Source organism: Paroedura picta, chromosome 9 (assembly GCF_049243985.1).
Source record: "Paroedura picta isolate Pp20150507F chromosome 9, Ppicta_v3.0, whole genome shotgun sequence".
In the NCBI taxonomy this organism is placed as follows: domain Eukaryota; kingdom Metazoa; phylum Chordata; class Lepidosauria; order Squamata; family Gekkonidae; genus Paroedura; species Paroedura picta.
In genome coordinates, this window is record NC_135377.1 from 27,441,942 (window position 1) to 27,465,866 (window position 23,925).

Genomic DNA, 23,925 nt, shown 5'->3' on the forward strand with positions numbered 1-23,925 from the left:
ATTTTCACATTGGAATATAGCTGTTGTAGTTGCATTGGGCTGGTGCTAACATTACACCAGTACTGCTGGATGCTTTTAAGTTATGGGTGGTTGTTAGGACTTTTCTAGGATTATTTTAACAAAATACTTAAATATTTATTTGAATTAAAGGGAGAAGAGAACCAAGCAACAGAATGGAGATCATGAAAATCTGATGAATGTGGTAAAATAATTTATTATTCCAAGTGCATTCCTATAGTTCAGAGCCTATAATTAAGAAGAAAACTTCATCACAGAAAACATTTAACTACCGTTTGTGTCTCTTTCTCTCTCTCTGTACCCACGCATGAAGCTAAATAGTCATTGATGGGTATATACCAATCTTATTAGGAGAAGGATTAATTATAGTCATTTTGGCTTGCTCATGACTGAGCATAGGGCTGCCATCTCTGGCTGGAGAAATACCTGGAAATTTGGAGGGTGCTAGGGTAGGTGGGGTTTCAGGAGCGGGGGGACCTAATAGAATCATAGGATAATAGAGTTGGAAGGGACCTCATGGGTCATCTAGTCCAACCCCCTGCGCTATCCAGGACACTTACAACCCTAACGCTAATCCACTGTAACCTGCCACCCCTTTGAGCCTTCCCAGAATCAGTGTATATGCCTCATTATACCTTAGCAGTATATAATGCCATAAAGACCACTCCCCAAAAGAGATCAGTTGTAAAAGCAGGAGATCTTCTGGTGCCACCAGCAGGGTGGCAGCCCTAACTGAGGAGATGCTACTTGTTGCAGGCTGTAAATCAACCCACCCAGTGCACCAACTGTATGTCCTATAATGCATTGTATAGCAAAAGGACTAGCGGTGCAAAATTAGCTGTGCAAGATCTGGATGTGGTCCTATCAGTCTCATTTTCTGCACACATGTACACCAGGCATCAACATCCATGCCAGGCTTTTCTTATTTTTAGATTAATGACAATGTGTGATTATCCAGCATTTTTCCTTGTTTTAATGTGATTTGCTTGTAATTATTTCTACGATGTCTGGTTATTTCAGTTTTTGTGTAAGGACTGACAGATGTTTATATAGCTTGTCAGTACTTCCTGAAGAAATTGTCTAGCTGATAAATATCAGCCTTGTTCTTTTTCCTATTAGATAGTTAACATTATTACAAATATAAATTCCTGCCTGACATGGAAGTTAAACGTAGCCTAAAACTCTGCCTTAATACACTTCTGTGTGCTTGCAAATATAAGATTTCATGCATCTAGATTTGGTATTTCAGCCTTACCCTGCAAATTCACAATAAAGCTATTCCCTTTTAATGCACCCTAAAAGGGTATAGTTAACAAATTCCTACAAGCCCTCTCACCTATTGACAACTGACAAGGAGAATCTGCTCCAGGATTCTTCCTCTCACTCTCAGACCTGTTAAAGCACAAAAGGATTCTTCTAGATCAGCTCCTTTGTGCAGTGTTCTCTCCAGGCAGCTGCCAGAACTGGATCACTCTCAGATCTTTTTATTATTTCAGCAAGCCTTAGAATGGGATCGTTAACCATGGCTACTGAGGCCCATGCAATGAAGAGTATAATGGGAGGAATTTTATGTAATTATTTTTTGCTGGCTCCTAACTTACAAACTTTGTATGAGAAAGCTCTGTTAACTGCATTGGTTTTCATTATGAAGGAAGAAAGGCTTAGAAGTAGTATAGTTTATAACTATATGTTAATTATTGACTATTTCATTGCAATTTTTAAAGTCTTTTAAAATTATCCTTACTAACTCCCAGATTGTCAGAGTCTAGAGAGAGTGATACGTCTCTCTGAAGAAATGCTAGGAAAATGGGAGGACAGCTAAATGGATTGAATGATGGGAGTGATATATTTAAAATGTATGTTGTGGTAAAAGGGACATAAAATGATTCTCGCAAATTAGCACTTCTTCCTAAGTAATTATTACTGGATAATGTTACTTGTGCCCTAGTTAAAATAATCTGTCGAAATGATGCGTACAATTTTGCTTTTTAGCCTTCAGATAAAGAGGCATTCAGCCACTCGGTTACAAGCCTGGGTACAGATCCTCTTGCCAGCAGCGAACAAAATGGCAAACTTAGTAATGGTGATGGTAAGACTTTTGGATTTCTCATTGCTCAGCCTGTGAATGATTTACGCGTGGTCCTTGAGGTGCTATGTGGTCTTATGCTTCTGTCTACATTCCTTCTAAGGACATCTTCCCACTGCTCTCTGTCCATGCCCACACAGTTTACGATAGGGCCAACAATGGCTTTTGAAAGCATGGTCCACAATGTGAAGCCCTCCGCTCTACTACATGTCCGTTCATGTAGCCCAGGGGTAGTCAAACTGCGGCCCTCCAGATGTCCATGGACTACAATTCCCAGGAGCCCTTGCCAGCATTTGCTGGCGAATGCTGGCAGGGGCTCCTGGGAATTGTAGTCCATGGACATCTGGAGGGCCTCAGTTTGACTACCCCTGATGTAGCCCTTTCAAAGCTAAAGATGAGTACAAGTGCTCTAAATCTGCTTTGGCTTCAAGAAGGATTTTTTTTTGAGGTTTCACCGAACTTCAGGATAAAGCAAAGCAACAACAAAGAACACTGATCGAAACAGGTTTAGGAAAACCTGGATTAAGACTTCAAGAGGGCACTATTTTATCCTTAAGATGTAGAAGGAGGGGGTGTTTCTTCCGACTGCTTTCTCTCTTTTTCCACTAGGTTCCTTTTGACAAGAAAATTACCAAGAAAAAAACAAGGGGGGGGGAAGGATTTTGACAAGAAAATTAATTAAAACATTACCTAACTTATGTTTCAAAGTGATTAAGCTTTCTAAATATAATCTATATTAAAGGTGCTCATTCATTTGTGGAAATCTAAAAGGCAAGAGGAGTTCCTACATAGTTATGTTACATCTTGGCCAATTAAGGAACTGACAGGCAAGAACAGCATTATAAGCAGAGATAATCTAGTCCCCACAGGGAAAGTATTGCATAACCCCCTCCTATAACATATTTTCCTATCATTTCTGCAATAGAAAACTAATTTTGTCCTTGCATAGTGAAATCATAGTTAGCCGATTATGTAATGTGTTTTTAAAATGTCTTTGTTAGTCCTCTCAGAAGACAGCACAACTGCTTGTATCCAGCCTTATGAAGAAGTTCAAACTTCCGTTACCGATCTGCTGGATCAACAGGACAGTCTGGGAAGATCATTAAAATGTCATCAAAGCAGGGAACTGCCCAGTATTCCCCCAAACAATGCTATAGAAACTATGCTGTCAACAAGAACTGCAGAAAACGATCATGCTCAAGGAACGGAGGGGCCCTATGAAGTACTGAAAGACAGCTCCTCCCAAGAAAACATTGTTGAGGACTGCCTGTATGAAACAGTGAAGGAGATTAAGGAGCTGGGAGCGGCCACTAATTCAGAAAAGAGCTGCAGTATCAAACCCAAAGCAACAGTGATGGTTAATGGGAGTCTTGGTCATGTCTCTGAACGCAAGACCGAGTCAGCTGAATACGCATCTGTTGACCGAAATAAAAAGAGCCGTCAAAGTGCAAATTCAGAGAGTCCTCTTAGCAACACTCCAGACATGGAGGATGAAGCTCCACCTCCAGTACCTGTGAAGCTCCTCGATGAGAATGAGAATGTCAAGGAGAAGGGAGCCAAAGTGGGTGAAGAGGTGACAGATGGCCCTAGTGAACATGACAAGGTACACTGTGCATCTTATACAAAATCATACCAACGTATGAAATTTATTTCTGGTACAAGCCATTCTTTACCAATAAATGAAGGTGAAATAGCAAAGGCAGAGAAAAAAAAACAATGAAAAATATTATGGTACTGTGATTAACAGATGTATTGAGGCACACATTTATGTGCACTAAGCCAGATTTTATTTATTTCTATTTTATTTAGCAACATTTATACCCTGCTTTTAGCCCTTCTTAAGGTATGTTTTAACCAATGACAACATACATCATAAAATATGACCTTAGAAAACACCCAAAAGAAACACACATCATCAAAACAATTAAAAACAGCTAAAATACATGCAAAGACATAAAAACAACAATTTATACTTTAGTCAGGAAGGAGGGATCATTAAACAAAAGAAAAAAGTTTCCACCCACCTATAGAACGGGACAGGTTAGCCCCTGCTAAGAGATTTCCAGACTTTTGGTAGATGTCTGAAGTAGGAATTTTCTGAATTTTTTACTAACCTCTTAAAATCTTGTATATGTGAATATTTACACACATTACTCACTTCACACATTTACTGTCATGTATATCACATACTGTGCTTTTGTGTGCTTATTATTTAATAATTGGCTGGGAACAAGGGATTGTTTGAATAGGATAGTTTAAAAATGCTATTTTGTCACTATTTATTTAAAACAAATGATTCCTTTAATGAACCTTAAAATATGCAGAGGTAGAAATAATATTTTTTCTTCAGTGTTTGTGTGGCAAATGCATTGTTTTCCAACTGCAGAAGAAATATGAAGTGCAACCAGAATCCCAAATAAACAATACTTCCAGACTGAGGCCATCTTTAAAATAAGAACATAAGAAGAACCATATTGAATCAGACAAGTGGCCCATCTATCCATTAACCTGTTCCATACAGCAGCCAAATCATTGCCCCTAGAGAGTCAACAACTGAGGCCTAGAGGCCAAGGCTTTCCGTGATGTTGCCTCCTAGCACTAGTATTTAGAGATTTGCTGTGTCTGAATATAGAGGTTCCTCAAGTCACCATAGCCAGTAGCCATTGATGGATCTCCTCCATAAATCTGACTGCCTTTTAAAATCACCCATGCTGCATTCAGTGACTGTAAATTCTAGAAAACGTAATATAAGGAGTTATTGGGAATTTCCACCACCCATCCACCCCTCTCTGGCCAGGATCTTGCCCATTATTGATGGCTCCATTAATTGGGGCTAGACCGGAACAGGTCTTTTTTTCTGGAACCTGCAAAATTGAAATAATTTTGATAGCAAGATGTTTAAGACAAGGAGTCTGTGGATGGCTGGGAAACTCTACTTATTTTAGGGGAAAGCCTTACCAAGTAGGATTTTCTTTCCATATTTCTTTTCTGACCACTTCATTAAATCTTTATATTTGGTTGGGCAGTATTCTGTATTACCAAATGATCACAGTAAACTAGCCTGTTATATGATTGAGGCTTTCCAAGATGCTATATGTCTATTACTGTAGTTTTTAAGTACAACCTTGGCCCTTTTCTTGGCATGCATGCCCAGCATTATATGTAGCAAGAGGCTGAATCCTTCCCCATATATGCAGAGGAAGGAAATGTTATACATTTAGTCTTGTATAGTGATGAAGCATAAAGCAAGTTGCATTCATGATTTATCTCTGTAAAAATAATTTTGGCCGTTTTTAATATTTTATGAAGATTATTTCTGATTTCTTTGACACAGGATTGACTATTTTCCTGGCATGTCAAAGAAATCCCAAAACTTCTATATGGTTCATAACTACCAATTCAGATAATATATTCACTATACTGTAGCTCCTCAGCTTGAACAATATTCTGCATCAGAAGGTGTAAGAACTGGGAATTCGTTGCAGTGGTTCCACTTAGAAGAATTAATCAAGAAATGACACCTGCAGTCCCAGAAGAGCTGGGGAAAGATATTTGACTAATGGAAATTTATTCAGAGAAGAAAAAGGCTTCTGAAGTGGAGCTATACAGAATTTGATCCTTTGAATATGCACTAGATAATATATGGAAACGTAGTCTTGTCCTGTCACTGAAAAAATGCAATTGCAGCATATTAGGAAATTGTAACAATGGAATACATAATTGTAGTTGTCAAATATATAACTGCTGTTGTGCTGCTGTTATGCTGAACTGGTCTATTCCAATTGTCCAGTTTCTCATGTAGCTTTCTGTGGTCATGAACAACTGCATCTACTTGATAGGAAGAAAATAGCGGCATTGATCTTTCAATTTCAAATTCTTTACAGATTGCCCTTTCTGTTGGTTACTTACTCAGAATGTTATCTGAAACATATCTGCCACCAATGATATATTAGAAACTTTTGCTGTATGTGTAAAGAATGGCTTGGAAAATCTGTAACTGCTACCTGCTCTTTACCGAGAAGATGAACGTTTATTTTACGAGTGTGAATCCCTCACTTCAAGAGCTGATCTAAGAACATAGGAAGTTTTAATGTCAGAGCTTTATTTAGAGTGGTTTTCTACTGTGTTCACAGTAACCCTAGTGAAATCTGTGTAGCATTGATTCTAATTAGAGGCAGAAGGGGAATGTCAAGGTGCACAATAGGATTCCAAACAGCTTTCCTGGGAGTAACCCAGGGCTTACATCTTCTTACAATACTTCTTGCTCCCAAAATGGCCCCTTATGCATGGAGGGGAAGGTCCGCATTCGGGGTGGAATGGCGTCACCTAAAATCACCGATAACGCATGGCGCTGGCTGCAACTGGCCGCAGATTCGGTGCAGGCCGCCGAAAAAGCTGCGTTAGTGAAACACGGGAAAAAGTGGAGCTTCTGGGCGACCAGGGCGCAACCAGAAGCAGCGCCGGGGTTACTGCGTGCATAATCGATTACTCTGGGTTTTGTCGCCGTTGCGTCCCATCCTGTGCATAAGCGGTTTGCTTCACGTCTTCCCCCTCCGCATTTTCCATGTGACCCGAAATCGCCATTTCGGCGGCCGTGTATAATAGGCCAATGTGAGCAACTTGTTAGAGGAGCTGCACTTAACAATTTGCACCAGGTTCATATAATTTATTATTATAGAAGACACTTCGGTGTTCTGTTGTTTGGAGAGGTAATTTTTCAAACGGAAATGTGTCAACTGATCCTTAAACTGGAGAAATTAGATCTTTATAACAGCAAAACATTGACATTTGAGTGTTAGCAAAGTATGATCCCAGCAAGAACTACCTTTAGACAAGACTAGATCTTCCTCCATCCATAGGATAACCGTGTCTGTTTGGAAGGACTAAATCAGATTCACAGTTAAAGGAACATGTTTCTGAAAAGTTAACACATATATGTGCTAAATTAATAATATAAACTTTTAACTACTGTGGCTTTCTCCAAAGCTTGGTAAGGTGCTGAGAACTCAGCCTACGCATCTTCCAACTGTGATTGAAGGAATGATTAAATCAGTTTGAATCTGTAGTTGTAGGTTACACCCTAAGAAGAAAATGAGGTAGGGTAACACTGTCTGCGTGGTCGCAATTAACATATGAACTTGCCTTATATAGACAACTTGTCCATACAGCTCAGTATTATATGCTTTGATTGACATCAGCTGTCATGCGGAGATCCTCTGGAGGAGACTTGGATTAAACCTGGGACCATACGTGTGCTATACACTGAAGGCCAAACTAGGCAAGACAATGCCCCTGAAGACACACCTCCATTTTGTAGAGTCCTCACATGCCTTTTTCAAGTACTGTTGGATCCCATTCAGGTTATAACATTGGCGGGGCAGGGAGGGAAGTACTCCTACCTTCTTCCATGAACTATTCTTCTTACCTGAAATGGTGCTGGTGGTGTATGTTAGCAAATAATGCCCCACTGGCACTGGTTAGGGTTGGAAAAATGGAATGGGGGGGAGCAGGAAACCCTCAGCTCAAAACTGCTGTGCCAGTCTGAACCAGAACCCACACACACACACACACACACACACACACACACACACACACACAGAGTGCTCTAAAATGGCATTCCAGGACTGTGCAAAATGGAAGTGTGAACCCAGGAATGGCATCTCTAGTTTCATAGAATTATAATTCATAGTTTGGTCCTGAGTTTGACCCTTTTTTAAAAGTATAGAACTTTTATTGAATTCATATATTATCCTTGGAGAGAGCCTATGTTAATCTTACCTCCCTTTTCCATCTTAGACTGCCAAAGCATGGGAAATACTAATGTTAGGTTGTTGTTCTCTTCCAAGTCTATTCCATATACAGTAATTAGATATTGGCCATCTCAAACAATAGATGGCCAAACCCCACTATGCTGGCCTCAGTTTGGTTGGAGGACAGATAAGCAATTTTTAACTTGCATTGTAATACATTGCAATGGACAATTTGCCACATTTCTGTCTCATAGGTTTTTTTCTAAACCTAAGAAAATGCCAAATGTTACTTTATGGGATTCTAAAATAAATGTTACAGATATCCTGGTATCGTTAATGAAACATATAAAATCCAAGTGAAAATCTTGTGATATATAAACAGCTTGTGGGTGTTTAGTTTTTTGTTGAGGTTTTTTTGGTATTGTTTGCATACATAGGCATTTTGCTGGCTTACTTATTTTGCTGTGAGGGGAAGCTGAGCTGTTAGATCATTTCACCATTTTTTTCCAGCACTCAGGCTCATCACAAAGATTCTGCCACCTATAAAAGCAGTGCTTACCTCTAGGCTGTTATCTCAGAAACTGCATTGTGGATTTTGGCTAGTGAGAAAATGGAAGTAGGTGGGAATGACCATTTAGTGTATTATACTGATTTCTGGGGAAGGGTCTGTCGCTGTTGGCTGTTAATAAGGCTTATTTCCTTCTTTTCCCCCCAGAGGCTTAGTTCTCTGTCTTACAAATCCCGAGAAGAAGACCCGTCTCTTACAGAAGATGAGGTGGGTTTCCTGCATGAAATGTAATAACTTCTTTTCCCAGAGATTAAATCGGAATAAATGGTGTATGATTAAGCAGGGTCTCCAAACACTGAACAAATCAATTGAGAGGAGATGCTTTCCCCCACCGTCCCAAAAGCGGATTATTTTTAATGTATGCAAACCTGGAAGCTGTAACAGTTTCTGTAATTTACAGTGGAACAGGCAGCCTGCAGTTGCTACTTTTAAACTTTGAGTTTGATTTCTGGTAGTGCAGGAATATATTTAATATTGAAAGCCATGGTTTGTGGTCAAAGAACTGCAGAGGGGTTTCATATGTACACTGCAGCTTCCCCATCCCATTACAGTAAACGCCTCCTCCTCAAAAGCCACTCCAGAGGGTCAGGGAATTCTCCAGAGTGGCCGGCAACGCAACATGAGTTCCGGAAGCTGGGGTGTAGATCTAATACACTCATCTTGTATATGCCGACTTGCCTTTTGCATATATAGGAGCCCCACTAGGTGCAATTCCTAGTAATGTCAGGAATTCCACTTTAACATATTTATAGCTTATAATAGCTTTTTATTAGAGCTATCTGGTCCCCCTGGCCATCACCTGGGCATGGCGGGGAGGGGGAGGGTTGCCAGATCCTGGTTGGGATACTCATGGAAGTTTCGGGAATGGACCCTGTGCAAAACAGGGACCTCAGTGGGGGTACACAGAGGCCTCCAAAGCCCCTCTTTTCTCCAGGGGAACTGATGTCTGTAGTCTGGAGATAAACTGTAATCCTGGCAGATCCTAAGGTCCCTCCTGGAGGCTGGCACCCCTACTTCTTATATGCATTTCCCCATTCCTGAATATATAGCATGACATAGATTATGACGCAGTTAACATTTAAGAGCAATTGGGTAGGGTAGCTGAGGGTACATCTAAGTTTTTAAGAGTGTGTCCTTGTGCCTTCAGACTGGAGCCCTGGTAGATCAAAAGGACCTAACACTCCCTCCACCCAAGTCTGTGCTTGCCAGTGCATCTCTTTTCTTTACCCCCCAAGGATGCAAATGACAACCTGGATAATTGTTGACTGCCACCAATGACTCTTGGGAGTGTCTCCTGTCAGACAGAGTCATGCATCTAATGCTCTGTTACTTAGCTTGCCATGTTGAAGCTTGGCTTAATTACTGCACTTCTGTGAGCAAGGATGGGGCAATCTGTCACAGATCTCACACTTTAAAAACTACCTTGCTCCAGGGAGGGAGATAGTATTTGCTGCCCTCTCCACAGTACCACACTTCAAATAGCCAGGCCGAATAGGCACGATGAATTTCCAGAGATCAGAATTAGAGAGTTGAAAACCATGGCTTGTGAATATCTGAAGAGATGTCCAAAATAGGAAAGACACCCCCCCCCCCATCTCCAGAATTTTTAAAATAATCTTTCTCCCACCCAGCTTTTTGGAATGGCCACCATTACTGATACCAACTATTATTCTGCAGCAGGGCTACTATTGATGGACAAAGAGCAGTCATAATAATAATTGAAACATTGGGTTGGATTCTTTGGTGGGAGGCTGTTTCTCCACAGGATATTTTTTTAAATGCTGCTCTTTCCATCATACCTTTCCCAGAACTATCTCATCTCGATTTTTTACATTTATTTGGTAAATAATACGATCTTTCTACCATTGCATATGAAGGCAGTTTACAGTTCAAAATACCTATGGTAGAATAAGCACAACACAAAGGAAAAAGAGAAACAGGAAGGAAAAAACAAAGCGATGGAATGACAACTGAAGGAAGAGACTTCTGGGAAGGGAGGAGCCAAATCTCAGCTGGTCCAGAAGACGCTTCTTTGCCCTGCCTCCCTCTCTGATGCAGCCACGTGCAATGCAGGACTCGGTGGCACATTAAACACACTGGAGATACTGTCCCAAAATAGCATAGCGAGCGTTCTGTCTCTGATTCCAGTATTTAGAAATATTTGCCTTACAACATGTGGGCAGTCTATGCTTTTGTAATTTTGTCTACAAAGCGTGCTCCCAGAGTGCATTTCAATAGCATTCCTGTTGCAAATCTTATATGCCATTCCAGTTCTCAGTGATAACAGAATATTCTAGAGGGTTTTTTTAATTAAAAAAAAATCCTCGGAGACCAATATTCTGATTACTGTATGCAACAGTGAACTATGAATAACAACCTGAGGAAAGATTAGCTGTCTTTACATGCTAAAAAAATATTGTCCTTTTTCTCCCCAGATTTCAGCCATGTACTCATCTATAAATAAGCCAGGGCAGGCCACCAGACAGCTGGAGTCTACCTACACCAGTATCCCCGAAACTGTACCTCAGAAATCGCCATCTATTTGCAGTGGCCTGTATGCTAGCGTGAAGGACTTGGAAAACGCCACAAACCATATCTCCACACCTCACTCACTGGACAGACTAAATGGGGAGTTAGAGTCAGACTATGAAGCCATTCAGACTCTAAGTCATGAGGAAGACAGAAATGTTTCTGTGCCTAATGCCAGCCAATCGGAACTCCCACAAGAGAATGATTATGAAAGCATTGGGGACTTGCAGCAAAACAGAGATGTCACCAGGCTTTAACAGCACTTGATACCAGGCCACTGGAGTTGTTGTCCTGGCCCTTGTTTCAGGAGGCTGAGGGCCGGTTCATTCCATGTCTCAAGACTTCGCAATGGGACTCTGAACTGAGGCATCGAAAAAGTGTTTCCGTCTGTCTGAGGTGATGTCAGGGAACTTTGTCTGTGCGGTTGGATCTGCGATGCCTGTTTCACAGGAGCAAGTCATCTTGCAAAGCATGAAGAAGGCTATTGTCTCCTCTTGAAGAACAGAACTAGAGAAGAGGAGAGGCTAAGTGGAAGCCACAAGCTAAAAGGAAAATCTGTGCATGTTTTGCCAAGATGTGCAATGCCATTTGCCTTGTCTTGTATATGAGGGTTGCCTCAAAAGTTAAAGGTACAGATAAGGCTTCCTTAGAGATAATGGATGCCATTTTTGTTGTCCTCAAAGTATACACATAGAGAAAGGGAGCCTACAGTTTAAAAGCCAGGCTTTTATTTAAAAACCTTGTCACCCACTTCAGAATCTGTCCTTAAGTGTACTTTTCAAGTTATGGGTCCCCTTTTGAGGGGCTAAAGTTTGTGACCATTGGCATGCAAAATCCCAGCACTCTTTCAGACACACTGGTAAAGAGATGTAGGTTTCTACTATCAGACCGCAATCTGAGATGGTAGAAAGTCATATGCTGACTCATTTACTTAGTCTATGGAAGTTATCTATTGCACCAGTATCTTGTATTTTTTCACAGAATGTTGTGCCCTCTTAGCATTTAGAACACAAATATGTTACCAGTCCAGATAGGCATCTGCAGTACAGAAAATTACAGACTGATATTGAATTATGGAATTAATGGTGTGGGGGGGCATATTGGAAGATCACACCAAAGTGTTCAGTAGTGAAGCCTAAAGCAGAATGTCAGTTGTTAAGTGAAAATTAATGCACACAGATTAAAAAATCCTAACAGACACCGAAACTGTTCTCAGTCTCTGACAATTTTGTCAGCCTCAGAACTGTTCCAAGCAATATCACTAGGAAAGACTTCAGGCAGTTTTGAACCTAAAGCCACAGTGACATTTCTCACAATCACTGAAAGATGAATATGTGATTTTAGCACATGTTGGTGTTTATATTGTATACATGGCAAAGGGTGTGACTCAGTGGTTGAACATCTGCTTTGCATGCAGATGGTCCCAGGTTTAATCTCCAATCGAATGGATCAAGTAGTAGATGTAAAAGAAAGATCACCTTGATCCTGCTGCTTCTAGGGTAGGCGGTACTGACCATGGGAGACCCTTTTTTGTGGCTTTTCCTAGATTCAGGTAGGGAAGAAACATGCAAACAGCATGAGAAACCACACTTTAGATGATATGTATACAGGTGTATCCTATGCACAAAACAGTATCAGTGTCCATAATATCACTTTTTTGCCCATAATTACCCAATCCCAGCTGTTGCAGCTAAAATGTAACAACTGGGTGACTGTACAATATTTCCATGCATAGTTCACCTCATATACACAATTTTCATCAGATTCAGCTTTGTGGTTCACCAATATTATTAAAATTATTAAAGTAATTAAAGCATGAAGGGATACGTCCTTCCAAAATATGAAAGACATGCTCTAGAAAGCTGTAACTGGGGAAGGGCAGTGGCTGGCAACTCTGGGAAAAAATAGAACATATCTGGAAAGGAATAAACAATGCTTGTGTTTCAAAGCTGGTCACACTCTTTCAGGAGTTTCAGAAGAGACGCTTTGTGGCTGACCTGAAGCCTTATCCTAAATACCAATTCAAATGGTGTGTTGTCCCATGAGGGTGCCAGCTGCCATGTGATGACTTTTCTGCATTAACCCGCAATTGCAAATAAGCTGCCATATGAACTGAATGTCTGCCCACCAACATAGTTTTGCCATTATAGTTACTGCCATAGTTTCATGTGAATCCATTACAGCCACCCTGTGGAGGTACCCGTTGGGCAGCTGCTCCCTTCAGCAGCTATAATCTGATGGCCTGTTTCCCCATGTGGGTTGTCCGTGCCTAGAGTACTTCTAGCCCCTGGCATGCATTTCTAGTGGCATTCCAGATGAGTCTGTTGGCATGTCATTAAGTGAAGGGCTCTGGGCTATGTTGGTGATTCAGTGAACAAGCAGTCCTTACTTCTACGCCTGTTGAGTGGTGCTTTCTTCTGGTATAGACTGGGTGATTTTTAGGCTTAGGACTTGCTGTGGCAACCAATGGACACATAAGTGTTTTCTGACACTAATATCACCAAGCATGCTGTTTAGGGTCAGGAAGTTCAGCCCTCAAATGAAATAAACCTGGAAAAATCCACATAAGGCTTCAAGAGATTCATATAAGGGTACATTGCTGTTGTGTGCTATGAAAGTATACAGTGGCAAAGAGCTGTCCAGCTTCTGCTAATCCGCTAAGATTGGAATGGTTTGCTGATGCTGGATTACAGCAGTTTTTTAAATAAATGCATTTTCACTATTGCACCCTGACACCCCTCGGTATGCTGCAGGGTTGAAATACCAGATACTAGGATTCAAACCCATCTTTTGTAAGGCGAGATATATGATGGCAACTTGGTATCTTCCATCATTTCCCTCAGGGCATAACAAATGTGTGCCTTTAGAAAATCTAACTTCTATGAAGTTTGTTGGGCAAATTTCGCAATAGTCTCTTCATCAAAACTCTGTATACATGGTGCTTTCTCCAAAATCTTTCTATGGTGCTTTATAAAATATTCTGATAAGCTACTTTCTTGGTGTATGTTATTGGAAGAACATGTGTAAAACTATTTAGGACAGTAGTTCATTCTTTCTCAAAATTACATAGTTTTGAATCTTTCTTGGTTTTCCTGTTATACCCTCACAAGATAGAGTAACTCTGGGATGGGAGTTTGGAATATCCAGCTTTCCCTAAATCCAAAGTGAGGTGGGTATTCTAGCCTCCAAACATACAAGTTCTCTCCAGTATATGTTGACTTAGTACACTGTCCAGGGGTTGTGGCCCAATCCCCACTTTCACCTGCTCTGGGGGAGACTCTGGCAGGGGAAAGCCTCAGTCCAACAAGAGGTTGTTAGGAAAGAAGCGATGATGAGGCCATATTTAGAAAATGACAACAGCTTCAGAACCTGGCAGGCCTCAGATAGGAGGTGGGATTCAGACAGCAAGCAACACCGGGTAATAAGCCAGAAGAAGTAGCCAACAGCAGCTAGGGGATTCTGAGGCCTGTGCAGGCAGGCAGAGTAGCCTCTTGAAACCTCATGGGAGGGCATGGCAGGAGAGGTCAAGGCCCCGCCAGGGTAACTGGTCACCCAGATTCCCTTCTAATCATCATGGGCATGCCTTGAAGAGAGGGCATTGGGGGAGACCATGGTCAGCTTACACCCAGATGAGCATTTATTAGACCAGGCCAGGGACAAGGGTTAGACCTATTTTATGTCAGTCAGGGAGAGGGAGGGGGAGAGCAGCCTTCTAGCCCCCTTTCTCTGAATTCTAGGCCCTTCCTGAAGCACAGCTGACAGACAGGAGGATCGGGAGGGTATAATGGCCCTGGGCCCCACCTTGAGTGAAGACAACTTAGACATAAATATATATTGCCTGTGTTCAAAATTGTGTTATCCCAAATTCTATGTAGTAGTTCAGCTTTATGACTTAATGGTGTATATAAAAGAATGATAAATGGAATGCAACCCTAAAAATGATAAATATTGAATTTTGATAGGAGCCAACATACCTTCTCCAGTTCATGTAATGTTTCACTGACTTGAACCTACACTGGTTTGTGCCATTTGTATTGTAAAGGCTAAGTACAGCACTTTGTTATCATTGAGGTGTTATCCCACATAACTCCAGAAATCTGGTTCAATACAATGCAAAAGAGCTGATTCTACACACACACCTGTGAGAGGATGGATTGAGGGAAATCATTCTCTCCCTATGCCACAAGTGGAAAGAACACATAGATCCAGACTCTGGTCTTCCTGACATAGCAGGACTGGGAAAGATCTTGGAATGTTTACAATCTGGATAAACAATGTGACTTCCTGTATGGTATCTGTATACACAGTCCAATGTTCACAAAATAAAGAGCAAAAACAAAAGGAGAGGTTACTTTATGTTGATCTTCTAAATAAATTAATGAGTTGTCATCTGTACCTAAAGATGTATAAAAATGCAGTAGTGAATTTGACTCTGCAAGAAAGCAAGATATGTAAAGCTAGATGGAAACATTTGCTTCTCAGGAAAAAAAGTCGACTTTTTGTGTCTGTTTTTTGACGGAGTGATTGGCAGGACATAAGATCCAATAGGCTGAGTACTCTGGACTAGATGGTCTTATGATGTGATCTGGCAGGATTATGATATGATGAATGGAATGACCGCTCCCATTTAGCTCACCTCAGTTTCTTTACACTCATGGTGGTTGGGTTGGAGCCCAATGTTTGCCTAAAAATATGAGAAGATTCCTAATTTAAGAAAGGATTTACTTCTGCAGTCACAGAAATCAGGCAGACAACAGAGGATCCGGAGAGGAGGCCCAGAGTTTAGGCCCCCAATCCTTCTGAGCCTTCAGATACCTTTGAAATTCTGACACAGTATGGTTAGCATAGCCACAAAATGGCTGCCATAAAATAGATGCCACTGGAGTGGGCCTAGCCACAAAATGGCTACCACAGCTTACCTTCAGTCACACAGAAAAGATCCTTGTGCAGTGCTGGCAGCTGCTGCCAAAGTAATATTTTTAAAAACCTGCACAGCCAATCAAAAACCTTCCTGGGCAAAGACCCACCCACTTTCTAAAAGTTGTTGTGAGGACTGGAAAAGGTATTGGTGGGAACCATGTTGGGGATTCCTGACCTAGGTGAATGGTTTCTAAAAGGGAAGGGAAATGAGGTTGTGAGGCTGGAGGCTCATGGGAATTGTAATCCATGGACATCTGAAGAGCCACAGTTTGGTCACCCTTGTAATATCTGTATGCAAGTCATTATCTGGATTTTTTTTTGGGGGGGGGAGATAGTGTCAAAGCATTTACTCTTTGTACCACCAAGTTCTTCAGATCTCAGCCAGCACTGCTAGATGAGTTGCCTCAATGTTAAAAAATTTCTGATTTGATGAAGCTCCCAAGGCCACTCAACATGAAATTAATAGTTTATGTGCACAAGCCTAAATGAAAACATGGCTAAAAAGATAATTGTCCTTCAGTGATCTCTGCACAGCTGATCTCTCAGACACCCACCAACTTTAAAGATTCCTTTTATCCTTAACACCGTTTGTTGTACGCACTTAAAGAAGAGTTCACAAGCACGTGTCCGGTGCTCCTTTCAGTGTATTTCACATAAGACTGAAGGATACTTTTCAAAGGCAGCTGGCTTATCTCTTGCTGTTTACTTCCAACCACAATAAACTATTTGACTGATATGAATGTAGACTTAATTTTTTTTCACTACACTTTTCCACAGGCAAACTAGGCTGGATTGATCCTCATTGCTTTGGGTTTGTATGGGGGGGACATAAAAGGGAACCGTTGTCAGTGCAATTCTAAACACTGAAGCAATTGACTTCCATGGATTTAGAAGGCTGTTAATGTAATTTAGGATTGCACTGGTCACCCCTGGATTCTGGGGTGATGCTGCTTGCTTGCCTGCCTTCAGTGAAGTTGCAGGATCCCTCTTCTCAGTTCTTTGGCTCTGCAGAAAAACAACATGCCAGGAGGATGTAGCCACCCATTCTTTGATCTTAGACCAAAATAAAGATGCACACCACACTTTATGAGTACTAATGTGTATGTATGCTTGTCCCACACTGAGATTATTCACCTGTCAGGAGGAATAGGATGTTCTGGTGGTCATTAATTAATAGGGTCACCATAAGCTGAAAGCAACTTGGTGGTGTTTAACACACACAACTCACCCAAGGGGGGAAGGTCCCATTGATTGCAGCACAAACTGCTTGGCACAGATGTTTTTACTGAGTTGTTTGTACACTACTTTTGTCCCCAATGGGAACCTAAAGCAGCTTATATCATACCTTTCTCCATCGTATCCTCACAACAACCCTGTGAGGTAGGAGAGTTGAGAAAGAGTGGCTGACCCAAGGTCAGCCAGCAAGCTGCCATGGCAGAAGGAGGATACAAACCCAGGTCTCCCAGCCCCTGGTTCATCGGTTTAAGAACATGATGTTAACCGCCAGGGCTCCATAACATCATCTAATATTAGCAAACACTGGCATAGTATCTTTAACAGGCTTTAACAGGAGAAGCTTTAGCTGTTGTAGCTGGTAGCTGCTTTTTAATAACTTGTTAATAAAAGAGGCAGTTTGGTCTAGTGGTTAAAATGTTGGGGATACGATTGGGGTAAGCTAGGCTGTGGAAGTTTGCTGAGTGATCTTGGGCCACTCACACATTGTTGGGTGAATCTATCTCACAGCATTTTTGTGATGATAAGATAGAGGAGAAAGAGAACAATATGAGTCATTTTGAATCCCCATTAAAATACGAGCTGGGTTTTTTTGTTCCCCATTTTTCACTACCCAAGGACTCAACGTGACCTTCCCTTCCCTCTGCAACAGACACTCTGTGCGGTAGGTGAGGCTGAGAGATCTCTGAGGGACCTGTGGCCCAAAGTCACCCAGCGGGCTGCTTGTGGCCGTGTGGAGAATCAAACCCAGTTCTCCAGATGAGAGTCACTCTTAAGCACTACACCAAACTGTCATAGGGAGAAAGGCAGGATATAAATTAAATAATGCAACTAATGTGAAACGCTGTTATACATTATGTACATATCATGCCTGTTGAAAGGTACATATGCACTACCAACTTCATTTGAGCTGTCAAGATCAAAAGAAGTTGCTAACTCTAGTTGTACATAGTGGCATACATGCCACCCAATGGGACCTACATGCTGCTATAAACAGAACTCACTAATAATTATTGCTACTATAAGCAACTTCCCAGACATTAGGCAAGGCTTTAAAAAAATAATAAACAGTCTGTTTTATTATTTTTATAATACAGAGTGGTTTATGTACCAAACGGTTAAAGTAATGTTATTTTCAGAAATTATGCACCACAAATTGCAGCTTGGGTGTAATTTTAGGTCTCATTCAATTCTGAAAATAATTCATTATCATGGCTAAACTATGGTTCTTTAAGTTTTAAAATGCCACAAAATTTCTTACAATATTTTTCATAATTGTGTGTGTGGTCTGGTGTAATTTTGCAACCCTCTTTGCCTAATAATGTCCATTATTCTTACTTAATTTAACTGAAAGCACAGGAAGTAAACATTTGGATTGACTGAAAATATAGCCAATCCCTGAATCTGTACATTTGAGATATAGAAGAAAATATTTCTTAAGTAAATGAGGAAAATTTTCCACATGTCAGAATACTGCTAAATGATTATCAGACAAAAGTGTTATTTATATATTTCAGGGTTGCCCCCACTGCATGGTATATCTTCTGCCTGTAGATGAATACTTCTTTTTGTTTCATTTGACTGTCTCTGTGACCTTCCCTTCCTGCATTATGTTTTATGCTGTTTTTAATAGATGTTTTAAATTTTGTTTTAGGCAACCAAATTATTTGCTTTATAATGCTTCACTTTTAAATGTAATCTGCTTGAATGATCCTGTTTGAACAGAAAAGCAGAATATACATTTTGCCAGTAAAATAATAGGTACTCTGTTCATATTTTTTACACTTTCTGGAAACTCTAAAGAGTACACATTTTCCAAAGGCGAGTCCTAGGGCATCCAACATGAATCTTGTTAGAAATCTACACCAGTAATATTAAAATCGGAAATGCTTCATACAGAGATTAAGTGCCTTTTTCCAACCTTTTTACTGTGCATTAAATTTTCATGCTTCGAGGACCCCCAGAAGTGATATCAACTGTCCATGCCTCCCTGCCATGCCCTTTGGAAGTGACATGTCACCAGAAGTGACATGTCACTTCCAAGACCATCACCACCTAGACCAGGGGTAGTCAAACTGCAGCCCTCCAGATGTCCATGGACTACAATTCCCAGGAGCCCCTGCCAGCATTTGCTGGCAGGGGCTTGTGGGAATTGTAGTCCATGGACATCTTGAGGGCCGCAGTTTGACTACCCCTGACCTAGACCCTCCTTTCATTCCTGCCCCCCCCCGCCACCTTTACTACTACTACAGTGGCTCTACCTCATGTAAGCTGGAAAGAAAGGCAGAAGCTGAGAAGGCAGCCCTTTGATTTTTATACCCACGACCTACCCCACCTCTGGGTGGAGGCAACAAGGCCCTTAGCTTGTGGCTAAGGCCATTAAGGTAGGAGGGGAAAGACCGTGGACCTCTGGAGCTCCCATGGACTCCCAGAGTCCACGGATCCCTGTCTGGGAATCCCTGGTCTAGAAGTTCACACCACTATATTTTGTTGCTATGTCCAACATGAGAAATAATTTAAATTCTAAATTGCAAAAATATTACTTCCCACATTAAATTTTATACAATTTTTAAAAAGATTTCAGTTGCGATTTTTCAGTAGAGCTTTGAGGTTTCTTTTCAGAAGGGTTGCTGTTTCCAGTGAGACTTCATATCAGGCAGAACAAAGTGGTCGTACAGTGGCCTCGGATGCCCTGAAAAAATGCCAGAATGTATTTACATGGATAAATATAGCAGATTGTGACAACAGATAGTTAAAGCATTATTGTACCATAGTGATCTAGCAATTGCAGATTTTTAAAAACTCACACACACCTGAAAAGCCCTCTAGTGGTGCAAGGGAAAATGGCGGCCATAAAGGACTGAGGTAAGTTAAATGGCACCTGTCTGGATGGTACTTTCCAAAAGAAATGCAAGAGTGCTTTGATAATTGATAATCCCATAGAGGTTTGGAGAAATACTGGGATGTCTCCTGACAGACAGGTACCTGACTCTCAAAAGCTTATACTCCTAAAAGTCTTGTGGCGGTAGGCTCAAACCTGGCTCTAAGGTGGCGGTAACCTAGGCTCTAAGGTGGCGGTAGGCTCAAACCTGGCTGTCCTACTGCAGACCTATAAACCTGCCCTCTGAAACCTGACACATTGATATCGCTTTCAAGTTTTTACTCAGTAGTGATACCAACATATCCCATGGGTGCCAAGTGGCCTAGTGCATTACATGGTCATGAGTCCCCTGGTGAGTAGCATGATAATGATATACTTAGGTGAGTTGTACAGTGACCATGGCCACCCATCTTGTGCAAGGCATATGGTATCTACCAGTCATGCAGTTGTTGCCAGTGGGTTTAGCCCAGGCAAGGTTTCCTCCCACCCAGATATTTGGTGGGTGCTGACTTAAGGTGGTCAAGCCCCGGGTGAGGACTTCCCTGCCCCAAACTCCCATTCCTGCTGCCACAGGGTTTCTGGCAACTCCGAGAGTTACTGCCTTTGCTTCCAGGTTTTCCCCAGAGGTGGAATCATCATACTCATGATGCTGGCCCCTCCACCATATCCCCACCCTCAACTCTCCTATCATTTGAGTGTGACCTGGTAATTCTGGACCTTTCCCCGGGACTGTTTCAGCCTCCCAGTCTCTCCTTGCTCACCACCACCACCTTTAATTAACAGAAGTCAATACTTGGAAGGCTCAACGATGTGTTGGTGGCTGAGTAGCTCCCCACCTTGATGGCCAACAAAGAATGTAGTCTCACAGATTTGTGTGGTCCTTCATTTCTTAAAGTCGCAGATGATGCTTCTAATGTTGGGTGAGGTGTTTGAATCTCACAATGTTTTGCTGTTTGTTTTTAGATTTCAGAATTGTCTGCAAATTTCGGGCTTCCTTGAGGTTTATAGAAAAATCCTCGTCTGTCTCTGATTGCACTGATCCACATTCTAAGCCTAGTTCAAAATTAGACATCCTGATGATTAGACTCCAATCGGGAAGAGCTATAGAGACCATTTAGTAATAATTCTGTCCTAATTAACACTTGCAATAGGAAAGAAGTCAGCAGGTCTTGTTAAGTTAAGGCCACAGTTATAATGAGGTAATGTCAAGTCTCATTTCAACTAAAATCCCAGTTCAGCCATTTCAGTCTTGGATTTGGATTTGGTGGTAATTCCCACACCCAAAGAACTACTTCCTTGCTTCACGCCCCTCACTTTCCCCCAGCGCAGAATGCCCCCTGAAATGTTGCTCCCGAGGAAAAAGAGACCACTAAAAACACCATGAGGAGGAAGTCAATCAGCTGCAGTGGGAGAAGGAATGGTAAAAATTGTTCCTTTCCCCCTAATGGGAAATCCTGCATGACATCCAGTCTTGGCATTTTGAGGTTCTTTTCACTGAACAATTGTGTCTGGTCAGTGCATTTGTACCTCTGCTACATTTAGGATGATAAAGATTATGTTGGATTGAAGGTCAGCCACAGCTAGGAGCCAGAGCCCAATTTTGGCATCCAAGGCACAGTCCTTGGAACATGTAAAGGGGGAGGGGGGGAATGCCCTTGTGTATATGTAGAGTGGATTTGCATTACCACTAAAACATAACATAAAAATAGAAAATCATTCAAATTAAGATAGTTTGAGAATTATAAAACAGTAACAGTAGAATAATCACCACTGACAACATTAAATATAAACAGTGACTAGCAACAGTGTAAACAGAAATGCAAGAAACCACAGCAAACCAAGAACAAAGAAATATGAGCTGGAACAGCAAACTTAAAACCACCCCAAAAGGAACAAAACCACCTCCTGCAGCAGAAGCTAAACACTATAACAAAGATGTATTATCTACCATCACCAAAGTTCCGAAAAACAGGCAACATTTTGCTTATAAATTAAAAGTTAACACAGATAGAATCCGAACATCTGTATCGATAAATTACATATTATTGTTATTGGTTTTTTTTATTTATTTATTTTAAAATTTTATTACCCGCCTCCCTCCGGAGGCTGGAGGTGGGTTACAATCAGATAAAGACCCCAAAATATCCCCTAAAACCAATAAAAAACTAATACAGGGCAAGGGCAAGCACAGATGGTGGCAATAACAGTTATGATGGTCAGTTCTTAGTCTGAGGAAGAGTGCTTGCACTCAAAAGCTCACGCCTTGAATAAATCTTTGTTGGTCTTAAAGGTTCTACTGGACTCTGATTTTATAGTGGTTGGAATGTTAGACTTGGATCTAGTAGATCCAAGTTTCAGTTCCCACCCTGCTATCACTAGGTGACCTTGAGCCAACCTCTCTCAACCTACTTCACAAGGGGGCTGGTTATAAGGAGGAAGAAATAATAATATTGGAAGCTGTTTTGGATCCCCTATGGAGAGAAAAACTGTGGCATAAATAAACAATCAGATCTTACAAGGGAAGCTCACAGTGACGGAGGATAGGTATTGGCTACCTTCAGATATCATGACCAAACAAGTCTGTGATGAGCTCAAACCCAGTTTATTTTCATTTGAATACTTTCCTCCTTCCATCCCCATGACTGAAAACTTCCTGGTAAAGTTAAATCATAGTTTAGAACCCCAGTTATATAATGTGTTGAAGCAATCACATCTGGACATCTAACTGTGGTTAGAGTGAAGACTTCCCAAGCCAACAAGACTTCTTAACCCCAGATGTCTTCAGTTTTAGGAGAGCAAAGAGGGAACAAGTGAGTCTAAGAATAAGCTATCCTCAAGTTCATCATCGGCAAACTGATATTTGTCCATGATATCAAATTACGGGTATCAAGTCAGGCAGGAATAAAAAATGAAAATAGAATCAAACAAGTTTGGCTTTACAAGCCACATCCAATGTGTGTATCTTCTAACCTGAGGTTTGTATGACTTTAGTGTGCACTCTCTAATACTGTGGTTGCATGAACAGACAGTTCAAGAGCCTTCTATTGTGCTCATTTTGATTGCCCCAAAGCGACTGCCATCTGTTTGGCTCTCGCAAATAAAAGTTTTATTGTACGGACGAAGCTCTAAACTCTTATTCCCTTTTTACAAATTCTGTTGGCACTTTGTGAAAAAGGGAACAGCAGCAAATTCTTTGAGCCTGCACAGTGAAAGGACTCTGGCAAGAGACCAGCCTCTTTTTCAGAGCCAAGCAGAATGGGAATGTCTGTATCTGAAGGTTTTTAAAGAATTATGAAAAGAATATCCCAGCCTGAATAGTTCCTCCAAATCTAGGGGTTGCTTTCTAGGTGACTTTTGATCATCAGGGACAAATTGTACTACAAGACACTGATATTTCATCTTTTTCATCATTTATGTGATGCAAACTTTCCAGAATGGATTTGTATTTGACCAGAAAGAAACATCTCTGTTCTTATTCTGTGGATTCAAGCAATGATTCCGTGGAAATCTAGAATAAAAAGCAAGGAAGATGCAAGAAGTGGTTATAAGTTTAGCTGTAAAGAGCCGCATTAAGCAAGACCAAATGATGACAGATTGAGCTAAGACAGGTCCAAAATCACCTCGGAAGATGTATGACTAAGGGGGTGGGTTGCTCTAACTGGTCCCAGTTCACAACTCAGAACCCGGGTCTCCCTTAGATAGAGAACAGATGTCTGTGCTAGTGTGTCATATCACACTACAGTCTCTGTTCAGGTAAAGGTAAAGGTAAAGGTAAAGGTATCCCCTGTGCAAGCACCGAGTCATGTCTGACCCTTGGGGTGACGCCCTCCAGCGTTTTCATGGCAGACTCAATACAGGGTGGTTTGCCAGTGCCTTCCCCAGTCATTACCATTTACCCCCCAGCAAGCTGGGTACTCATTTTACCGACCTCAGAAGGATG

At 41.3% G+C, this 23,925-nt stretch overlaps 1 protein-coding gene across 13 annotated transcripts in view; it reads left to right on the plus strand.

Annotated features, from left to right (window-relative positions):
• PAG1 (phosphoprotein membrane anchor with glycosphingolipid microdomains 1) overlaps positions 1-15,888 on the plus strand; it is a 113,010-nt gene extending 97,122 nt beyond the window's left edge. For all 13 annotated transcript variants that reach the window (XM_077352044.1, XM_077352052.1, XM_077352051.1 and 10 more), the window contains 5 exons: positions 151-202; positions 2,011-2,107; positions 3,106-3,707; positions 8,570-8,629; positions 10,858-15,888. In XM_077352044.1, coding sequence (XP_077208159.1) covers positions 151-202; positions 2,011-2,107; positions 3,106-3,707; positions 8,570-8,629; positions 10,858-11,208 — 1,162 coding nt within the window. In that variant the 3' untranslated portion in view covers positions 11,209-15,888. The remainder of the gene's footprint in view (positions 1-150; positions 203-2,010; positions 2,108-3,105; positions 3,708-8,569; positions 8,630-10,857) is intronic.
• Positions 15,889-23,925: the final 8,037 nt, after the last annotated feature.